General features: G+C 41.3%; 1 protein-coding gene and 1 pseudogene across 2 annotated transcripts in view; both read right to left on the minus strand.

Annotated features, from left to right (window-relative positions):
* SPATA48 (spermatogenesis associated 48) overlaps positions 1-16,896 on the minus strand; it is a 53,850-nt gene that overhangs the window by 18,496 nt on the left and 18,458 nt on the right. For both annotated transcript variants that reach the window (XM_015064583.3, XM_053218728.1), the window contains exons 3-5: positions 9,072-9,148; positions 3,222-3,360; positions 1,034-1,101 (exon numbers count right to left, since the gene is read on the minus strand). In XM_015064583.3, coding sequence (XP_014920069.1) covers positions 1,034-1,101; positions 3,222-3,360; positions 9,072-9,148 — 284 coding nt within the window. The remainder of the gene's footprint in view (positions 1-1,033; positions 1,102-3,221; positions 3,361-9,071; positions 9,149-16,896) is intronic.
* On the minus strand, positions 10,905-12,051 carry LOC106968213 (2-hydroxyacyl-CoA lyase 1-like; annotated as a pseudogene).

Raw genomic sequence — 16,896 nt, forward strand, 5'->3', positions numbered from 1 at the left:
TAAAAAATGCAATGATTCGTACAAACCGGAATACAAATTTCTATCATCTGCATGAGTTATCTGCCATTTCACCACATGATGTAAATAAGATGCTAATAAGGTATTTTTGTTAGCGCTCATGTAATGTAAGAATGGGTACCAATGCCTTCCATCTTTATTCTTTTAAAAGATATTTGAATATGATCACAGCGACATCAGCTTGCTTTGTTTTCAAGAGTCTTATATTTTTTGAGTGTCATACTCTTTTTTAAAAAAATGATTGCCGTTCAACATATACGCTGGAATCTATTTTTTATATTGGGATGTTTTACACATTGGCAAAACATATTTTAAACGATCCTTATCAAGAAAATTACACATTATTTTTAGAATACGGGTCGGCAAAATCTAAGTTTGCTGACAAGACAACATTTTTCTCAATATTGTCACTATTTGTAACAGTAGACGCGGCAGTTAAACTCGATTATAATTTGGCACATTCTCACCTCATCTTTTTTTTTTACTGATATAAAAATTCATTTTTAAAGGACAATTTATTTTTAAATAGTTGTGGTATATTTCATAGTCTAAATTTTAAGGAGGTGTAAGAAAAGGCAGGCAGGCATCGCTGAGCAACTGAGACAGATTTGAGTTCTCTTTCCTGTCCCAGGGATGGAAGTCTGAGGTCTCTGGAATATTCTCCAGAGGATACGCCCCTCAGCCCCTCTCTCACCTGTGGGCTGGAGCACCAGACATATTTTTTTTTAATTTTTTTAAGTATTTATTTTTGAGACAGAGAGAGACAGAGCATGAGCAGAGGAGGGGCAGAGAGAGAGGAAGACACAGAATCTGAAGCAGGCTCCAGGCTCTGAGTTGTCAGCACAGAGCCCGACGGGGGGCTCAAACTCGCAGACCACAAGATCATGACCTGAGCCGAAGTCGGACGCTCAACCGACTGAGCCACCCAGGCGCCCCATGGAGCACCAGATATATTAATGACAAAGATGTTTTAGTGAAAAATTTAGTAACGAGATCATCAGGAGATAAAACTTACAAAGTCACTGGCTTGATGGGTGCCAAGAAAGATCTTGTTTGAAATCTGTCCCAGAGTCCACCAACCATCTAAAATCGGCATCAAAATGAAGGACATAGTTAATGAACAAGTTACTGTAAATTCTCGTATATAATCTCCAGCGCTCTTAACAGTCCCCAGCGCATCAATGGTAAGCCCCAGGCTCCCAACAGAACGCACTCCCCAAGCATCCTTAACACTTCGGGGGTTTGCCCCAGAGCCCCTCTGGTCTCTGCTCTGCTCTCAGACCCACAGTTTCCCAGTTTGTTTTTCCACAGCTGGAATCTGCCTCATCATCCAACTCCTTTGGATTGAAGTCCTGACAAAGGTCTCATTTTTTTGTTTTTGACATTTTAATTTATTTTTGAAAGAGAGAGAGATAGAGCATGAGTGGGGAGGGGGCAGAGAGAGAGAGAGACACAGAATCCGAAGCAGGCTCCAGGCTCTGAGCTATCAGCACAGAGCCCGATGGGGGGGCTCGAACCCCCAAACTGTGAGATCGTGACCTGAGCCGAAGTCGGACGTTTAACCAACCGAGCCACCCATGTGCCCCAGAAAAGGTCTCATTTTTGTTTTCATCCCAGAGATTATGTTTCACTTGGATCCACCTAGGTTCACTCTCTGCAGCCCCAGGCTGGTCTCCCCTTTTCAGTCCTGCCCAGACCCTGAGCTTTGAACCTCATCTTGCCAGGGAGAACTTTGGATCCTGGTATGATTAATTAAATGCCAAAGAGGTTGAAAAAGTGACCAATTTTCAAAAGATGTAAAAATATTTTAAAGTAGGTGAGAGATTCTTAAAAACAGCCGTAAGAATCAAGGCACATGCGAATCCCGTGCCGAGACTTTATATTATTGTAGCCATGTTTTTCCTCTCTCGCTGCCATTTTTCTCTATAAAAGCCAAAAAAGTTTTTCAAAATAATGTGGGCTTCTCACCCTGTGGTTCATGAACCTCTTAAGAGCCCCTGGTTAGAACCGTATGTCAATAGAATAATCTTCCTCTTTAGTGCTATGTTATTTTACATCGCAAAGAGCTACATTATGAGAGGTGGCCCCAGTGCTTGTCAGACTTCTGCGGGGCGAGGAACAGAACCAAAGGAAGAGAGGTCAACGGAAGGAGGAGCTAGATGCTTTGCAGGCACAGAGCAGGGACATCTAATCCAGGGTTGGAAAGGTAAAAGTGAGGTCCAAGATAACACCTGAAAGATTCACGGGATTTAGCCTGGAAAAAATGGAATACTGAAGGCAATGGAGCCCTGTTTGCAAAACAACATGGCGTGTTGAGGAAGAGCATGGCCCATGAGGCCTCCACTGAGGTTCCGCGTAGAAAGTGATGCAGTAGAGTGCAGTGTGGGGGTGGGGCTGGAGAAGCAAGAGGAACACAATGTCGGGGGCGGGGCGGGGGGGGAAGAGGGGAGGCTGAGTGGGGGCAAATAACAGAACTGGAGACATGGCCTGTCAAGGAGCGTGGCTTTCGCTTCATAAAAGTGATGTGTTGGCTCAGTTGGTTGAGCATCCAAGTCCTTGATCTCGACTGAGGTCATGATCTCACGGTTCGTGAGATTGAGCCCTGTGTCCGGCTCCGCACTGTCGTGGAGCCTGCTTGGGATTCTCTCTCTCTCTCTCTCTCTCTCTCTCTCTCTCCTCTCTCTCTGCCCCTCCCTCGCTTGTGCCCGTGTGCTCTTTCTCTTTCTCAAAACAAATAAAGTTTAGAAAAAAAGTCCAACATAGACAATGTTAAAATATTAAAACATGGAACTCAGTTCCATAAGTGTACATATTTATGCATGCTTTCCATATTTCTTACAATAGAATGAGTATTAAAGTTTTAGACTTCAGCTTAGAAATAAATGCATGGTGGGGCGCCTGGGTGGCTCAGTTGGTTAAGCGTCCGACTTCAGCTCAGGTCACGATCTCACAGTCCATGAGTTCGAGCCCCGGGTCGGGCTCTGGGCTGATGGCTCAGAGCCTGGAGCCTGCTTCTGATTCTGTGTCTCCCTCTCTCTCTGCCTCTCCCCCGTTCATGCTCTGTCTCTCTCTGTCTCAAAAATAAATAAACGTTAAAAAAAAAAATTAAAAAAAAATAGAAATAAATGCATGGTTGCGAAAATGCAACTTTATATATAGGAAAAGGAATGATGCCTGTGCAATTAAGGTCCCTGATCACTGACCTGGGTTATTGCTGGTACCCCTTCATATCTTTTCCATGTAAAGCACCGTGAAATCGGGTCAGCAGCTTTTTCCACTGTTGTTTCTTCTGGATCAAGTTTCGGTGGTAGCATCTTATCCCAAGGAACAACTTCATAAGCTCTGTGAAATTAAATAATGATATTTTATGAAAAATGCATATTGCAATTGGTATGAGTCATTGTGGTCTCATGGCAGGCAGGTAATTCTAAGGTGTCCCCCAAGATTCCTGCCCCCCAGGGGTACATGTCATATATAACTACCTCCCGTCTGGCGTGGGCAGAGCGGGTAAGTATGACAAGAGGTCACTCCTGCGATACTTTGTATGGCAACTTTATATGGCAAAGGGATTGTGCCCGTGTGATTAAGTCCCCTAACTGGTTGACTTTGAGTGAATCCAAAGGTGGGCTTTCCTAAGTAGGTCTGACCTAAACAGGTGCCCCCTAAAAAGAGACAAGAACACACCAGACACTCTTCAGCTGTCCGTGAAGACACATCTCACGAGCCCAGCAGCTGGAACGAATGGAATTCTGCCAACAATCTCAGTGCTCCTGGGAGACAAGGATCCAGCCCCCACTGACTCTCCAATTCTAGCCTGAGAAACCCCAAGTCTTGAACCCCGTTGGGGCACGCTTACATTCTGACCACAGTCTTGTGGTCTAAAGCTGATATATGTGTGGTCATCTGCTACACAGCAGTGGAAAACCAATGCACCTATTTATATACATCTTATAGTTGACACAAAAGAAAAATCATTTGACTTTCGCAGCAGGGCCGAAAGACCATTAACTGACAAATAAACAAACGATGGCTTAGAGAATGGAATTTGTTTGCTTAAGGTCGCTCAGCTACTGGTGGTGGACATCAGGATGCAAATGCAAATTATCCGCCTCTGAAGAGGGAGCCACGTTCCCGTTGTCCCACCACACCAATGGTACAAGGAGTCCAGCCATCTTAGTAAGTGCGAGGATTGTATACGTAGGATTTGGATCTAAAGGTACCATCTTTCAATGGTATTTCAAGTTTTGAAAGTTCTGCTCTTTTTGACAGATATACATGACCAATGCAGTGAAATAGACTCCAAACAAATATTTATTTGGAAATTACTATATTTCAAGCACTGTGCTAGGTGCTTGGGATAAAAGAGCAGATAAGAAACAACATACAGGGGCTCCTGGGTGGCTCAGTCTGTTAAGTGTCTGACTCCGGCTCAGGTTGTGATCTCACAGTTCATGGGTTCAAGCCTCATGTCAGGCTCTGTGCTGACAGCTCAGAGCCTGGAGCCTGCTTCGGATTCTGTGTCCCCCTCTCTCTCTGCCCCTCCCCTGCTCATGCTTTGTCTCTCTCTCTTTCTCAAAAATAAACATTAAATTTTTTTTTTAAATACACAACATACAAATTATATTTGCCACCTAGGAATGATGTGAGGATTCAATAAATTAATATCTGTGAAGTCAGACAGCACAGTGATGGCTCCACAGTGTGTTTGTTGGCGTGTATGTTTTCAACTCACCCAGTCTGAAAATTCCCGAAGGAAATCTAACTCTCATGAAATATTTTTAGTTGTAGCAAAAGCTTAAATGGTGCACTTTTCTGACACAATATCTGGATAGTGTAGTCAGAAATTAACCTGAGTTGAATTGAGTCTTCAAAGATGCATCTCGGTTTGAGGCTCTGATACATTTCATGAATACTTTATGGAGTTTTCCATACAGGGTACAAAAGTTTTTTTTTCCCTAAGCAAACTTTTATATGACATATTTTGTTCCTTTTATTTTTTAAATGTTTATTTATTTTGAGAGAGAGTGCAGGAGAGAGTGGGGGAGGGGCAGAGAGAGAGAGAGAAGCAGAATCCCAAGCAGGCTCTGGACTGTCAGCACAGAGCCTGATGTAGGGCTCGATCTCATCAACTGTGAGACTATGACCTAAGCTGAAATCAAGAGTTGGATGCCCAACCAACTGAGCCACCCAGGCGTCCCCAATATATTTTAAAAGAGATTATCAAATAGAATGATTTAAAAACAAAAGAAAGAAACAAACATAAAAAAAATTCTGAATAAAGCATCACAAATTTAGCCAAATCATTAACTGTTTCTCAAAAGACCACTGGAACTTTTTCTGATAGAAACCAAGATGAGAATACAGTAAGGGAAGGGCTCCTGGGTGGCTCAGTTGGTTGAGCAGGTGAGCATCAGACTTTGGGTCAGGTCATGATCTCTTGGTCTGTGAGTTCAAGCCCCGCATTGGGCTCTGTGCTGACAGCTCAGAGCCTGGAGCCTGCTTCGGATTCTGTGTCTCCCTCTCTCTCTGCCCCTACCCGCCCCCTCAAAAATAAATAAACATTCAAAAAAATACAATAGGGGATAAAATCAAAAGCCAGAGAGGAAATCAGAGGCCATTTAGTTATAATCCTTCATTTTTAAGATGAGAAACTTGAGGGCCCAAAAGACTGCAGGCTGCCAAAGCCCCAGAGATGGCAGGTAGAACCGAGGATCTCACCACCAGCCCCCAGGCTGTCGACATCTTCTCCAGAGCTCTTTTCTCAACTTGCTCTATGGTTCCGGAATCCAGCTCCATATTATGTATTTCTTCTTTTTTTCAATGTCAATGAAGTTTATTTGGCTTTTTTGAGTAGTGCTCTTAAAGCATCGCAGCTTGGTAAACAGTATAAATTAGTACGGGCATCTTCATTAGAACAGTCATACGAATTAGTACAGTCATTTGTTTTCTCATGAGTTGCTAAAAAGATGCAGCCTATTTTTTTTTAACGTTTATTTTAATTTTGGGAGGCTGAGAGAGAGAGAGAATGAACGGGGGAGGGGCAGAGACAGAGGAGACACAGAATCCAAAGCAAGCTCCGGGCTCTGAGCTGTCAGCACAGAGCCCGACATGGGGCTTGAACCCACGAGCTGTGAGATCATGACCTGAGCCGAAGTCAGACACTTGACTGACCAAGCCACCCAGGTGCCCCAAGATGCAGCCTATTCTAACAGGATAAATATTTTTACCACTTGGCGTTAATGAAGGCTCACACACGAACAACGTTCTTCGTAAGGAAAATAAGAAGCTGTGGCCGAGACCCCAATGAAAAGAACTGTGTGGAAATGAAGGTTCCCGTACTTTTTGAAGCCTTTTTACAATGGGGAGACAATGCACGCGATCTTGTTGCAAACTTGCCATACAGACTTGTAGTGATTTTGCTGACTCATTATCTGTTGTAGGCTGAAATAGGGGTTAGAACGAAAATCATCCCTAATTAAAAACTGGCACTGTTCACAGAAAAAAAAAAAAGTAGGATTTTGCCTTTGAATCTACAAGTGTATGTTCAAATCGAATTTGCCTCTCCTCCCCCCAGCTCAGCCGCAAAACGGGCTTGAAGTAACATTCTTTACAAAGCCTTCATTTTCAACTCGATGCAAGCTAAGCAAAGATGATTGAAACCCAAGCTTGCACAACGGACGGGTATCTCCCAGAACATTTCTTAGGCACAAAACACACAAGAGGAAGGGCTACTCGGTGACATTTGCATGAACAAAATGGCATCATGTTCGTCAACAAATATCCAATGCTGTTTTCTTCTGCTAACAAGAGTTGCAGAGAAAGAGAGAGAGAGAGAGAGAGAGAGAAAGCATGATTCTGATTTTGATCCCACGTTTCTTATATACTCTTTATATTTTTATAAGCTGCCTGGGAAAATATCCGATCATATGTATATTTCATGAACCTGTTGGGTGCTGGGTGTGCCATCGGTAGGAAAGAAAACCACGAAGCTGGAATCTGCAGCACGTCAGTGGGGCTCAGCACAGTGTCGGGAGGGAGGGGTTGGGGGGGCGGGTGGAGTGCTTTGCCGGGTGCACACACATCCTTATCGCTTCTCCACTCTCTGTGGCTCTGCTGACTTCAAAAAGCCCACTGGGCAATTGCAATCACCCCTTCCCAGTGCTCATCGTACTTGGCCATTTGCGGTTTCACTCCCTACACCCTTTGCGTGCCTGCCAGTTCACACCTGTCTCTAGGACATGACCCCCCCCCCCCAACACACACACACACACACACACACACACACACTTATATCTCTAGCTTGGACCTTTCTCCCAAACCCCAGACCCGCACACCCCACTGCCTACTTGCCATAGCCACTTGGATGTCTCATGAACATCTTTATATTCAGCTCTTCTAAAATGCGCTTCTGACCTTTCCCTCCGAACCCGCTCCCCTGCTTCCAACCGTGTTGAAGGAATGGCAATCAATCTCAGATCCATCCGGCTGCTTAGCCCGAAGCCTTGGAATTGTTCTTGACTTCTATTTCCCTGACACTCACGACCTCCAATGTGGACATTGTGTCGGCTCTACTTTTAAAACACATCCAGGAGCCAGCCACGGCTGACACCTTCCTACCACCTTCCCAACGAGCTGCCCTTACCCGACCTCTAGAGATGCCTCCCAATTCTCCCTGACCCAATCAGTTGGCTGGGGACACAGTGGCCACCATGTTGCTTTCCTATGCAAGTCTGATCTTGCCGCTTCTCTGCTAGACCTTCACTTCCCTCACAGATAAAGCCCTGGTGTTTACAGTTGGTTAAAATGTCGGGGCGCCTGGCTGGCTCAGTCGGTTAGGCATCCGACTTCAGCTCAGGTCGTGATCTCACAGTCTGTGAGTTCGAGCCCCGGGTCAGGCTCTGTGCTGAAAGCTCAGAGCCTGGAACCTGCTTTGGATTCTGTGTCTGCCCCTCCCCTGCTCATGTTCTGTCTCTCTCTGTCTCAAAAATAAATAAAAACATTAAAAATTAAAAAAAAATGCCCCTGGACATCAGCTTCTGGGCACTCCCTGCTTTTTGCCATCTTCTCTTCCTAATGTCCCCCTTACTCTGTTCCAGGTACCCTAGCCCCCCTCTCTTCCCTGACCCTATGCACATTTCCGACACAGGCTTTCCAAACGGCTGTATATTCCCTCTGCCTGGAAAATGCTCATTCCAGACATCTGCAAGTCAGTCCCTTAGGTCTTCTGAGCTGCTCTCAAACCCCATCACTTAAGGAGCCCCCCCTCCCCACATCCTATTCACTACGGAAGCCTACCGTCCATACACAGGACGCTCCAGATGCTTCTTCCCATTCTACCTTTTCTCTTCTATGTTTCCACAGCCTCATCATCTTCTAGGATATGAGCTATTTATGTGTTATGTCTGTCCTTATTGTCCGTCTGCCTTTAGAATGAGAGCTCTTTGAGAGCAGAGATCTCTGTCCGCCTTATTCCCTGACGAACCTCACAGCCTAAGGCACAGACACATCGCAAAAGCTGAATATGGTTTCTGACTGCGTAAATGAACCCCTTCAGGCTTTCTCTGCTCTTGTTTTCTATGATGCTGTACTCTTATCTCCTCCTCTCACTGACCATTTCTTTTATGTTTTGGTTTTATGCTTCTATTACCCGTAGATTTTCTTTAAGACTCTCCCTTGACCTGTTTTATTTCAGCCATCAGTGTGAGTAAATATCTGTGTCTGATGTTTTCTGAATTACTCACAGCATCCAGGACATTGTGGACACAAAGGGGGATGTGTCACAAAAGATGAAAGAAATACCTTATTTTTAATTTTAATTTTGTTATTTTAGAGAGAGAGAGTAGGGGGAGGGGCACAGGGAGAGAGAGAGAGAAAGAGAGAATCCCAAGCAGGCTCTGTGCTGAGCACGGGGCCTGACTCGGGGCTTGATCCTACAACCCTGGGATCATGACCTGAGCCAAAATCAAGAGTCAGGCACTCAACCGACTGAGCCACCCAGGTGCCCCAGAAGAAATACATTTTTAAATCAAAACTCTACTGGGAAAAATGCTTACTTTTGTGTTGAGGACTTGTAAAATGAGTCCTTCGCGTTATATTTCCTGTTTGGCTGTAAAAGTGATTCTCCATCCTCCTAGAAGGTGTGAATAATAAGTGAAAGGAGATCAGATACACATGGGAATTGCTAATGTTTTCTACAACCATGCTTTCTTTTTTCCTTGTTCTCCATTTTTCTCCTTTCATAGCACCCCTTCCACAGACCAGGCTTAATGCTTCCCTACTTTCTTCAATTGTCTTGGAAACTTACTTTCTATGTATGGTCTCCTAAGTGATTAAGTTAAAATTTACAACATGTGTATTCAAGTTAATGGAAAGTCACATCTTTATGAGAAAGCTCTTGAATTTTAAATGCTGGCAAATGATGTTTTTAGCACCATGTAAATAAAACATCTTAAAAAGTCTAGGGGCGCCTGGGTGGCTCAGTCAGTTAAGCGTCTGACTTCGGCTCTGGTCATGATGTCACGATTCATGAGTTAGAGCACAAAGCTTGCTTTGGGTTCTGTGTCTCCCCCTCTCCCTGCGCCTCCCCCACTTATGCTCTGTCTCTCTCAAAAATAAACATTTAAAAAAAACTTTTTTAAGTCTTGTGTGACTTGTCTTTTAACAATAGGACATTGGCTCTGATACACTTCCTCTTTCCTACCTTTCGTCTTATTTCATTGAAATTCGTTGATTATTATAATTATTAATATTAATTTTTAACTATATAATATAATATCATTATATTATATATATATTTTTATATATTATATATATTATATAACATAATTATTATATTTTAATAATATATTATATATGTAATTAAATATATAACATATTATTATTATTATATTCTAATTGTCATTAGAATCTTTAAGTATTACTATTCATTTAACTTTTCCACAGTATTTTACCAGTGCTTCTTTGTCTACTTCTGCTTCTGGTACCCAATTTGTTCTTTCCTGGTTCCACTCTCTTTGGCTGGAGTTCAATTTTCAGTAATTCTTTCAAGGATACAAACTTCTAGCTTTGTTTCTTAACTAACTCATCCTCACTTTTTAATACTGTTCCAGGTGAATTTAGAATTCTAGTTTAATGGCTATGATTCTTTGGTAACCTACATACACCTCATTGGCTTCTGGATGGTTATTGTTGCTTTGGAAGTACACGGCGTATAATTGTCTGCAAGTATTCTGCGTCCCCGTCCCCACCCTCTGGCAATATTTAGGATATTCTTCTTGATTTTCCCACGGAGAAAATGCGTTTAGGAGAAGGTATATTTTTTCATCTGGCTAAAGACTCGTTATGTTTCTTTAATCTCAGAATGCATAACTTCCCCCAATTTGGACAAATCTCCATTGTTTCCCCTTTATTGCCAATGGATTCTCTTTATTCTCTTCTTAAGAAGTTCCCATCAGGCAAATACTAGACTTTCTCATTCTGTCTGCCATCTTTACCTTCCATGCTACCACTGTCCACTTTCCTGTTCACAACACTTCCTCCTTCCCCTATTTCTAGTCTCTGTTTAAACCTATTTGTTGTATTTCTTTAAATTTCATTAAAGCTGCATCTAGTGAGGGGCACCTGGGTGGCTCAGTAAGTTAAGCGGCCGACTTCGGCTCAGGTCACAATCTCGCGGTCCGTGGGTTCAAGCTCCGCTTTGGGCTCTGTGCTGACAGCTCAGAGCCTGGAGCCTGTTTCAGATTCTGTCTCCCTCTTTCTCTGACCCTCCCCTGTTCATGCTCTCTCTCTCTCTCTGTCTCAAAAATAAGTAAACGTTAAAAAAAAATTAAAAAAAAAAAAGCTACATCTAGTGAAATCATGTAATTGTTCTGTTGCTAGGCTGAATTCTATATATATATTTTTTCATTTAGAAATTTTTTTTAATTTTAATATTTTAGTAATTTTGCTGTGGAAAATAAAATTCCATCTTGGAAGAAAGAGAAAACTCCTCTGGCATCTTTATTTATGTATTACAGTGGGCCAGCCAGTGAAAATCCTGGGCCTTCCATATGGCTCATGGCTTAGTCATGATATTGATAGAAGAGGGTTTAGTTGTGTCTGCCACGCTCTGGCTCAGTGATTTTTGGAGTTCTTCTGGCGCTTGTACAAGATACCCTTTGCCTCTAAAAAACACAGTTATAACTCGCTTATAATGTGAGTTTGCTAGAAGACAGACTGGAGGGGCCACTGCAGTAGCATCTCCAAATATTAACATTTCGTTCCAAGCGTCTGCGTCGACACTTTGACAAATTCCATTGTGAATCACCACCAAAGGTACGAATGGCAAGTTGTGCCTGCAGATGGTTTCCACTTGGGTGCAGAAGACCCCAATACACTGTCTCCTTCCACGCAGAAGACCCACTGCCCTGGGCTCTATCTTGGCCAACGTAGAGGCTGCAATGGCCAATCCCAAACCGGCTCCCATCGTTCCCAAGGTGCCAGCAGCAAGCCTGTGACGAGGAAGGGCATTTGGAAGCACAGTGCGTCCAGCGTCCATTATATTTGCTCCTTCACGTACCACAAAACAGTCTCTGTGTACCTGTTCTTGCGCATGGGAGAAGGCTGTGTAATCACCCACAGGCAGGGATTTGGGAGAAGCTAATTCCTGTGCTATTTTGGCCCGTTGGAGGTTATACCCAGCATGGAGGAGGCGGCCCCCTACATTCCTCCACCAGACAAGACAGGCAGATTCCTTCCATCCTACACTAACACATTTCTTGGAAGGATCTTCCCTGCTCTTCATTTTTTTTTCCCTCCCAGAGTTTTCCACCACTTGCTCTCTGGAAGACACTGCCCTGGTGTTTCTATCAAATGGTTCTAAAAGCTGTTTGGTGAACATTGGTGACTCCCGGCAAAGTCACAGCAGGCCTTACCTTATCCCCCAATTCTTCTGTACAGGTATCAACCATGTGATTTCACTCACAAGTGGAATTTAAGAAGCAAAACAAACGAGCAAAGGGGGGAAAAAAGAAGCAAACCAAGAAACAGACTCTTAACTATAGAGAACATACTGATGGTTACCAGTAGGATGAATTATTACTGATTGAGTTTTGAACGTTAAGGAAATATTTTCACTCTTGACATAAACCTCCTTTGATCATAATATACTGACCTTTTTATATATCACTGGTTTTGATATGTTAATACTTGGTAATAATTTTTGTGTCTCTGTACATGAAGAATATTAGTCTGTAATTTCCTCTTTTTTTTTATTTTTGTAATGTCTTTGTCTGGTTCAGGAATATTAGTTAAGTCAGACCTCTAAAACTAGTTGGAAAGTGTGCCTTCTATTTTCTGAAATAACTTACTTTAGACTGATGTGATTTCTTCCTAGGATGTTGGACAAAATTCAGCAACGAAATCATCTGATCCTAGGGTTTTCAGTGTGGGAAGATTTTTGATCAGAAAATTAAATTCCTTTAATAAATCGGGGGCATTCATTTCATAATCAATCAGGGGTGTTCCATTTTATTTAGTATCAATTTTGGTAGTTGTATTTGTAAAGAAATTTGTTCATTTAACTAAAGATGCTAAACGAATTGGCAAACTATATAGTTTAGGATATTTTCTTATTTTGCTTTCAGGATCAGTAGTAATAAACTCTTTAATTTCCTATGTTGCTAATATGTGTTCTCTCTCTTTTTCTTGATCGTACTAATAAAATGTCTTTTATTGATCTCTTTCCTTGATCTTTCTAAAGAAACAGCTTTTGGTTTAAAGTTTTCTTTCATGTAGCTTTTCTCTTTTCCATTGATCTCTACTCTTTAATTCTCTTTCTTTTTTAAAAAAATTGTTGTTTTTCTTTTTGAGAGAGAGAGAGAGAGAGAGAGAGCACAAGGTGGGGAGGGGCAGAGAGAGAGGGAGACACAGAATCCGAAGCAGGCTCCAGGCTCCGAGCTGTCAGCACAGAGTCCGACAGGGGGCTTGAATTCACAAACCACGATATCATGACCTGAGCAAAAGTCAGACGTTCAGCTGACTGAAACACCCAGGCTCCCCTCTTTCTTCTTGTTTAATTTAACAATTCTTTTGTCTTAATTATTAATTACTAATTTTCAGAACCTCCTTGTTTTCTAATATAAGGATAAAAGGCTAATATTGTTCTTTTCAGCAGTGTTTACTGCATCATACAAGATTTAATAGGTTATAGTTTCATCATTGTTCAGTTTAAAACATTTTCTAATTTTTCTGGTGATTTTTTTCTTTGGCCCATGGATAGTTCAGAATTGTGATGTTTAATTTTAAAACATTTGATGCTTTCCTGAACATCTTATGGTGAATTATTTTTAATTTAACTCTGTGGTGGTTTGAGAACACAAGTAGAATTATTTCAATACATTTAAACATATGAAGATTTGTTTTATGCTACGGCATATGATTACAGTGAATATATCACGTGCATCTAATATGCTTTCTATTCATTTACTTTCAGCTGATCTGTATCTTCATACTGAAAGCGTACCTCTTGTAAATAGCATATAGTTGTGTCTTGCTTTTTTAATCCATTCTGATCATCTCTGCCTTTCAGTTGAAATGTTTAGTATATCACCATTTTTTTTTTTTTTTAAGTAACCTTCACCACAGTGTGGAGCCCAACGCAGGGCTTGAACTCATAGTCCTGACATTAAGACCTGGGCTGAGATCAGGAGTGCGACGCTTAGCCAACTGAGACACCCAGGCCTCCTTGAAACATTCTTTAAAAATCAAATGACAATGTAGTAGATGGCTCCATTTCTGGACACTGTTTTCCATTGCTGGGTTTGCCAATCACTTTGCCAATTGGTGCTGATTATTTCAACTTCACAGTCAAACCTAAAATCAGAGAGCACAAATCCTCCAACTTTATTTTTACTCAAAATTGTTTTAGCTATTTTAGGCTTTTCATGTCATAGAAATTTTATAATCCGTCTGGTCAATTTCCACAAAACATCTTCTCAGAATTTTTATAGGGTCTGCATTGAATCTAGAGATCAATCGGGGAAGTTTTAATAAATTAACAAGCCTTCCAGTCAATGAACCTGGCTTACTTTCCATTTATTTGTGTCTTCGTTGTTTATTTCACTCAGTAACATACTATAGTGTTCAGTGAAAAAATGCATGTGTTTTATTATTTATTAAATCCTATGCGGTTTTTGGTACTGTTGTCAGTGGAATCTTCTAAACTTTCATTTTCCAGTTGTTTGCTTATGATACTTAACATTACAATTGACTTTTGCATATTAACCATAAGCCTATGCCTCCCATGAAATTAAAGATTACATCCAGCAGTTGGTTTGAAGATTTCTGAGGATATTTTTTTTATAAATACCATCATGTCATCTCTACCCAGAGATGGATTTATTTCTATTTCTTTTTTTGTTTTTTGCTTTTCTGCAATAGCTCTCTCCTCCACTAAATGGAAGATGATAGTGGTAAGAGCAGACACTTTTGTCTTATTCCTGATATTAAGGGAAAAGCATTCAGTCTTACATCATCATTGCGTTAGCCTCAGGGTTTTCACAGATGCTTTATCGCAGATTGAGGAAGGTCCCCTCCAAGTCTCCAAGTTTGCTGAGAGTTTTGATCCTGAGAGAGTATTGATTTTTTTTCCCTTTTGTTAGTAACAGTCTTGGTCATTTCTGATCCTTTGCTTTTCTGTATCCTTTTTATAAAGCACTTCTCAAACTCCACGTGGATACAGACAAGATATTGATTTGGATGGCACTGAGACCGCAAAAAAACTTAGTAAGAAAACGCGCATGGTAGATATTTTCCCATCCCACACTCCTATCTATTTCTATTTACTGTGGTTTTCTTGTAGTCAGCATATAGTTGGGTATTGATTATTTTATCCAACATAAACATGTCTGACTTTCTATTTCTATTTACCATGGTTTTCTTGTAGTCAGCATATAGTTGGGTATTGATTTTTTTTATCCAACATAAAAATGTCTGACTTTCTATTTCCTTACATTAAATTTATCTAATATAACATTTGACATAATTTGGTTTCAATATAGCTTTATTTACTGTTGGTTTCATCTCCTCCTTTTCCTTTTCTGTTACTTTCTTTTGTATTATTTGAGGTTTTTTTTTCTTTGTAGAATTTCATTTTGTCTCCCCCTATTAGCTTATTGCCTATGATTGATTGATTGACTTCTGTTATTACTGTCACTCTAAGACTTTATATGTCTTTAATTCTAGGGTTTAAAGTATAATATTACACCACTTCATGAATAGTGTAAAAACTTACAATATCATACACCTATTTTCACCCTGACCTCCCGGGTGCTATTGTTATATGATGGACTTCTACATGTGCTGTATGCCCCAAATACATCGCGACTGTTGTTGCTTTAAACATTTGATGATATTTTTGGGGCACCTGGGTGGCTCAGTCCGGTAAGTGTCCGACTCTTGGCTTCAGCTCAGGTCATGATCTCACAGTTCGTGAGTTCGAGCCCCTCATCAGGCTCTGTACTGTTAGTGGGATTCTGTCTCTCTCCTTTTCTCTGTCCCTCCCTTGCTTGTTCTCTCTCTCACGTGCACTCAAAATAAATAAACTTAAAAAAATATTAAAGGATATTTTGCAGTATTTCAAAATGGAGAATAGCATTTTCTATTTACCACACATTTACCGTGTCTCTTGACCTCAATTTCATTCCATTGAACAAACTCAAATTTCCACCTACACTATATTCTTTTGTCTGAAGAATGTCCTTAGGTCGGTTGGCAGTAGATGCCTCAGGTTTCTTTTTCTGAAAATATCTACTCTGCCTTCCTTTTGAAATTTGTTGTTGCTGATGAATGTGTTCTTAATGAACTTCTTTTGACATTGCAAATGTGTCCATTTTCTTCTAGCGAGCACAGATTCGGACAAGAGCCTGCTGTCATTCTTACCTGTGCTCCTCTGTGTATAATGGACTTTTTTCCTCTAACTGCTTCAAGATGTCCTTTGTATCCCCATTTTCCAGCAATTTAACTTAGGTGCACAGTGTCCTTTATCTTTCTACAGCTTGGCGCTTGTTCAGTTTCTTGGGTCTGTAGATTTAAATCATGAGAACAACACTGGCCACTGTTGGCCCAACTATTTCCCCCATTTTCCATTCTTTTCTGCAATGCCAGTTACACGCGTGTTAAACGGCCTGCTATCATCCCCAAGCTAACTGGTGTTTTACTTACACGTTTTCTGTTTTACTTTGGATAGTTTCTGTTGCTACATTTTCAACCTCGCTGATCTTTTAGCCTGCAGTGTCTGATCTGCTTTGAAATGTGTATCCATTTATCTTTCATTGTATCGTGTTTTTCATGTCTAAATGGCCTCTTGAGTCCTGTTTACACCATGCATTTTCCTCACCTCCGTGGTTGTGGTTTCCTTCACCATCTGAATGTATGGAACGTGTGTGTAATAGCTGTGTTTGCACACGTCCTTGTCTGCTTGCTCCTTCCTGTCCACCACTTCCAGGTCCCGTGTTCTTGATTGACCGTTCCTCCTGAGTATGGGAACTAGTCCCCTACTTCTTGGCATGAAAATTAATTTGTATTGAGTACCTATTTTAAACGTTGGGTTGTTGGTTGCTAACACTTGTTTCATTCTTTGTTTTTAATGTTGATGTATTAATTTTTGAGGGAGAGAGAGGATGCACAAGCAGGGGAGGGTCAGAGAGAGAGAGAGAGAGAGAGAAGGAGACACAGAATCTGAAGCAGGATCTAGGCTCTGAGCTGTCAGCACAGAGCCTGATGCAGAGCTCGGACCCACAAACTATGAGATCATGACTTGAGCTGAAGTTGGATGCTTAACCAACTGAACCACCCAGGCGCCCCATAACTTGTTTTATTCTTTTTTAAAAAATATTATCG

Source organism: Acinonyx jubatus, chromosome A2 (genome assembly GCF_027475565.1).
Source record: "Acinonyx jubatus isolate Ajub_Pintada_27869175 chromosome A2, VMU_Ajub_asm_v1.0, whole genome shotgun sequence".
NCBI lineage: Eukaryota > Metazoa > Chordata > Mammalia > Carnivora > Felidae > Acinonyx > Acinonyx jubatus.